Source organism: Lissotriton helveticus, chromosome 1_2 (assembly GCF_964261635.1).
Source record: "Lissotriton helveticus chromosome 1_2, aLisHel1.1, whole genome shotgun sequence".
Classification (NCBI taxonomy): Eukaryota; Metazoa; Chordata; class Amphibia; order Caudata; family Salamandridae; genus Lissotriton; species Lissotriton helveticus.
The window spans coordinates 439,220,963-439,226,962 of record NC_136058.1 but is presented as its reverse complement, the minus strand read 5'-3'; the positions used below and the strand labels follow the sequence as shown (position 1 = coordinate 439,226,962).

Genomic DNA, 6,000 nt, shown 5'->3' with positions numbered 1-6,000 from the left:
TCCACAAGGTCCAACGCCGTCCACAGTGCTCAGCTGTGCTGGAGTCGTGCAGTGGGGTCAGAGGGCTCAGGGAGTCAGGATCTTGTCAGGCACTGCGCTCGGGTTCCGGCGGGAACGGGGGCAAAGCAAGCCTTCAAGTCGCTGGATGGTGCCTAGTTGCCCAGGGTGGTCACTCCTTGGCCACAAGGGAGATTCTTCAGTCTTCAGCTCAGGTGAATGTCGAAGGGTCCAGAGTTTCGTCTTCAGTTCGATTCCAGGATTAATCTAAAGTCTCCTGGGTCAGCTCCTATCTTTATACAACTAAAGTGGGCTGGTTTACCTACTAGGTCCCTCCTATAGGTGGGACCAGGAAGGGGGGTGGTTACACACCCTTTCCTTTCTCCAGTTTCGCGCCAGAGCTGGGGCAGGGTTGCCCCAGCAACCGGTTTGAACTGGGGTATGCATGGAGCACCTAGAGTGCTCCAGGCAGTGTGTTTCTTTTCAACCCTCCCTGTCCTAATACACAAACTCCTGTATGGGGCGGTGCTCGCACCTCTCCAGGCAGTAAACCTATTGTCCAGGCCTCCCTAGCTGGAAGGACTCCCAGCAGCAGGAGGCCAGACTGGTGTCTGGGGCAGCAGCGTTCATTTTGTAACGCTGGGGCTCTGGTTAACTTTAACCGTGATCGTCAGAACTAACATGTCTTCTCCGTCTAGAAGAGTGGAATACTAACCCCGTCTCCAGAATTGGCGAGGGGGTAGTATTCCAAAGCGTATGACACCTTACACGACATGTTTCGATAAAGCCAAACCAAAGTTAGCATTAACCGCGAGGATTATAATGCACTTAAGAGTATATAGTATGGCAATATCATAGAACAGCTATAAGGAAGTAGTTCCGAACGCTGCAGACAGGCTCAGCTCATGCTAGAGCACCATCTCACATATAACCAAGCACTCTGCCTTCAGGATTGTTAAGGCCTGCCATAGGAGTGACTTATAGGTTACTATGTATCTATATGTATGTAGGTATAGGAATACTACACCTAAGCAAGGGGTAATTACACGACCTTGCCCCAGCTGAGTGATCAGCCAGTTGTGTCTATTTGGGTGGCCAGCCAGGGGTGGCATAAAACATGCTGCAGCCCCTGGTAGGCCTTGGTTACACCTATGCCCTGAGTACCTAGGGTACACTATACAGGGACTCATAAGGTGAACCAATATCCAATTGTGTATGTACCTAAGGTACATGGAGTCCGTTTTAAGGAGAGAGCCGATAGTTGGCCTGGGATCCTGCTATTCAGGGCCCAGGCTAAGTCGAAAACCAGCTAAACACTAGGCAAAAAGTTGGGGGTAACCATAGTCAGATATCCACCTTCCTACAGTGTGTTTTCTTATGGCGCTTGTAACCATCTCTACCTCTGAATCTTTTCTGACATTTAGAGCACTGATAATTTTATTCACCAGTGTGGATTCTCACATGTTTAGTGAGATGAGATGTTTGGCTGAAACATTTTTGGCATTCGGAGCACTGATAAGGTTTTTCCCCAGTGTGGGTTCTTATGTGCTGTGTGAGAGTACTTTTTATACTGAAACATTTCTGGCATTCAGAGCACTGATAAGGTTTTTCCCCAGTGTGGGTTCTTATGTGCTGTGTGAGACTACTTTTTATACTGAAACATTTCTGGCATTCAGAGCACTGATAAGGTTTTTCCCCAGTGTGGGTTTTTATATGCAACGTGAGATGTCTTTTTTCATTGAAACATTTCTGGCATTCAGAGCACTGATAAGGTTTTTCCCCAGTGTGGGTTCTTATGTGCCGAGTGAGACTGCTTTTTTCACTGAAACATTTGTTGCATTCAGTGCACCGATAACGTTTTACCCAAGTGTGGGTCCTTGTATGTTTAGTGAGTCTCATTTTGTCACTGAAACATCTCTGGCATTCAGAGCACTGATAAGGTTTTTCCCCAGTGTGGAATCTCACATGTACAGTTAGAAGTGATTTACGGTTAAATTGTTTCTGGCATTCAGAGCACTGATAAGGTTTTTCCCCAGTGTGGAATCTCGCATGTACAGTTAGAAGTGATTTACGGTTGAAACGTTTTGGGCATTCAGAGCACTGATAAGGTTTTTCCCCAGTGTGGGTACTTATGTGCTTTGTGAGACTACTTTTTAAACGGAAACATTTCTGGCATTCAGAGCACTGATAAGGTTTTTCCCCAGTGTGGGTTCTTATATGCTGAGTCAGAGTGCTTTGATTACCGAAACATTTCTGGCATTCAGAGCACTGATAAGGTTGCTCCACAGAATGGGTCATTGCATGATGAGAAAGACTTTGTCTGTAACAAAACCTTTTCTGGCATTCAGAGCACTGATAAGGTTTTTCCCCAGTGTGGGTTCTTATATGCACTGTGAGATCGCGTTTTTCATTGAAACATTTCTGGCATTCCGTGCACTGATATGGTTTCTCTCCAGTGTGGGTTATTGTATGCCGAGTGAGACTGTTTTTTTCAATGAAACATTTCTGGCATTCTGTGCACTGATGAGGTTTTTCCCCAGTGTGGGTTCTTGTATGCTGAGTCAGAGTGCTTTGATTACCGAAACATTTCTGGCATTCAGAGCACTGATAAAGTTTTTCCTTAGTCTTAGAGTGGTAGCTTGTATGCTGAGTGAGACTGCTTTTGTCTTTGAAACATTTCTGACAATCCGGGCACTGATAAGGTTTGTCCACAGAGTGGGTTATTGCATGTCGAGATAGACTCTGTTTCTTACAAAAACTTTTCTGGCATTCAGAGCACTGATAAGGGTTTTCCCCAGAGTGGATTCTCATATGTTCAGTGAAATGAGATTTTTGGCTGAAACATTTTTGGCATTCGGAGCACTGATAAGGTTTTTCCCCAGTGTGGATTCTTATATGCTCAGTGAGATTGCTTTTTTGGCTGAAACATTTGTAACATTCAGAGCACTGATAAGGTTTTTCCCCAGTGTGGGTTCTTATATGCTGAGCGAGACTGCTTTTTTCACTGAAACATTTGTCACATTCAGTGCACCGATAACGTTTTACCCAAGAGTGGGTCCTTGTATGTTTAGTGAGTCTCCATTTGTCAATGAAACATCTCTGGCATTCAGAGCACTGATAAGGTTTTTCCCCAGTGTGGAATCTCACATGTGCCATTAGTAGTGATTTAAGTTTTAAATCTTTTGGGCATTCAGAGCACTGGTAAGGTTTTTCCCTAGAGTGGATTCTCATATGTTCAGTGAGATGAGATTTTTGGTTGAATCTTTTTGGGCATTCAGCGCACTGGTAAGGTTTTTCCACAGAGTGGGTTAATGCATGTCGATATAGACTCAGTTTGAAACGAAACCTTTTCTGACATTCAGAGCACTGAAAAGGTTTTTCCCCAGTGTGGATTCTCATATGCTCAGTGAGATAAGATTTACGCCTGAAACTTTTTTGGCATACTTTACACGGAGAGTGTTTTCCCCCAGTGTGGATTCTCATATGCTCAGTGAGATAAGATTTACGCCTGAAACTTTTTTGGCATACTTTACACGGAGAGTGTTTTCCCCCAGTGTGGATTCTCATATGCTCAGTGAGATAAGATTTACGCCTGAAACTTTTTGGCATACTTTGCACTGAAAGTGGTTTACCCCTGTGTGCATTCTGTCAAATTCTGTGAGATAAGATTTATGGCTGTATCTTTTTGACACAGGTAACTTTTTTCCCCAACTTCGGTTATTTTGCCTCGATTTTAGAGTCGGGCTTGTTTAGATAATGTTCAGCACTTATCTCTAAAAGAAATTGTGTGTAAATTTCTCAACACTTGAATTGAGCAAAAAATGTCGGGAAGCAGTCCTGTAACACCTGTTGAAATTTTCCTAGCAGATAATAGTCTTTAGGTTATAGCCTCTCCGGCAGCAACTTAATTTGTGACTGAAGTTTTTCTCAAATCGATTTGTATAGGTTCTTAGCAATGCAGTAATAAGGTGTTAGTCTGATATTTAATGATTAAACTGATAAGTACCTTTTTGCTCTGATGTAATGGCAGTAACTGAAGGCGTTAGAACGTGCACAGTACTATTGTGGATCATTAGTCGCAGAACATCAGTTCCTTCTACCCTTTCTATGTTTGGGGTAAGGTTAAGGTTTGTAGTTCTGAAGATGAGGATTTATTTACATTAGCTATAGCGCAACTGTGCTCTTTTAATCCATTTTTATATTTAACAGTTTTACATATCACTACTGCACAACAGATAATGTTGAGGTGATTTACATAGAATTACAGAACAGTACACAATAAAAAGGAAACAATCTGAGATGGTCATTAACACAATAAAGTGGTGAATTTTTAAGGTTTTCGCAAGAGTGAGCAGAGTGGGTCAAGGTGGTATATCCCAAGGCAGATAGTCTCAAACTTGCATAACTGGTTAAAACGGTTGTTGAACAAAGGCGATTTTCCAATCTCTTAGTTGTTAACGTGTCATCTTCGGAGTCTTCTTTCAGCGTCTTTTCTTTGATGGTATGCAGAAGAAACCTTTAGTTGTAACTTTTTATGCAGTGTGTGCTTCCTCTCTAGAATTACATGATGCTTTAGATGAACGTTATTCTGTCATGCTTAGGCAATTTGTCTTTCTGATAATATTTCAGATGAGGATGCTGAAGCAGTCTTTCTACATTATTTCTGATGCTGTGTGCACAGATATGGCTTTGCTCTGGGTTAATGAAATGCAAAATTAGAGACTTCACTTACAGGTATAGTACTTTCCTCGCCACACTTAGATTTTTGGAAATTGTTTAAACGTAGAATGCTGGATGTCCTTCAGTTTTTCAAAATAATCCTTCTTCTGGCACTGACATTCAAATCTTGCTTTCTTCGTCCGTAATTTCAATCACCTATAGTATTAAAATTAAATAGTTAATACATGTGCATTTCCAAAAATATAATTTACAAGCCAAATCAATGCAGAATTTTGAAAATGCTGAGCTGTTTTTCAGACAGAGCAGAGTGTAGAATGGTAGAATGAGAGTAATTGGATGTAGGAGTGAGGATTTGTAGAATTTTCAACATTTTATTAAGCTCACAAAGGATACATGTACCCTATAAAGTTGCAACATAGAATCCCAAAGGCATTTCTGAAAGTCATATGGACTGGCACCAAACAAATATTAAAAAACATATACTATTAATTAATTTGTAATGCAGATTTCTGGGAAGTGAATAATTTCTCCACGGACAACAGGCGTTTTCCCCTGCCCTGAGTTACCACCTACTTGTATCTGGTTTCCTGACTTTTGAGTTTTGGCCTCTGCCTCAAGCAAATCTATTGTGTGCTGCGAGGACTATGCCTAGACCTATCCCTCAACTATGGTCCAGAGTATGAATCAAGGGCAATGAAATGAAGGCGGACTTTCATGTGCTTATTTTATTCCACTTGATTATCAGTTGTTAGGTTTTCTGCACCTGGATTTACTGGGTGCAGAAAACCAGGACACAATCTTTTTCCAGACAGAAAAATTAGACTGAAAAGACGCATAAGACTCTGGGTGCAGCAGAAGCAGCCAAGACTTATGCTGGTTTTTTTCACCAACTGGGGGAAACACACAATTCTTCCCTCTGTTGGTGTTCACATTTGTTGTCGGCCTGTGATTCGGCGTTGAGTGCAGAGCGTATCGATTAGAGCCGAGGGGCAGAGCCGAAGAGGAGTTGACGAGCAAGCGGAGCGGAGCCTGGGACGACTGCCAGGGTTTGTTTTGTGAGCGGTTCCCGCTTCACCCGCGTCCGGTTATACGGGCGCTTTAAGTTCTACAGATCTGCTTTGGGGGCAGGAACGGACGCTGCCGGCACCGCGGCGCTAAGTCGCTTGTGGTGCTGCTCGTGCGGCGGCTGCTGCAAGGCACAGAGGAGCCTTGGCCTGCCACCTGATTTATGTCAAAAATGTGTTCATTCATTTTTTTTTTCCACAGTCCACAGGCAAAAATTACACCATCACTTGGTCCCACGCAGGGGATCAGAAAGCCTCA

At 42.9% G+C, this 6,000-nt stretch overlaps 1 protein-coding gene across 2 annotated transcripts in view; it reads right to left on the bottom strand.

The window, feature by feature from the left end:
• Window positions 1-612: 612 nt before the first annotated feature.
• The window catches only part of LOC144807670 (uncharacterized), a 329,338-nt gene continuing 323,950 nt past the window's right edge, over window positions 613-6,000 (bottom strand). For both annotated transcript variants that reach the window (XM_078673304.1, XM_078673305.1), the window contains one exon: window positions 613-4,872. In XM_078673304.1, the coding sequence (XP_078529430.1) occupies window positions 1,435-3,606 (2,172 nt within the window). In that variant the 5' untranslated portion in view covers window positions 3,607-4,872 and the 3' untranslated portion in view covers window positions 613-1,434. The remainder of the gene's footprint in view (window positions 4,873-6,000) is intronic.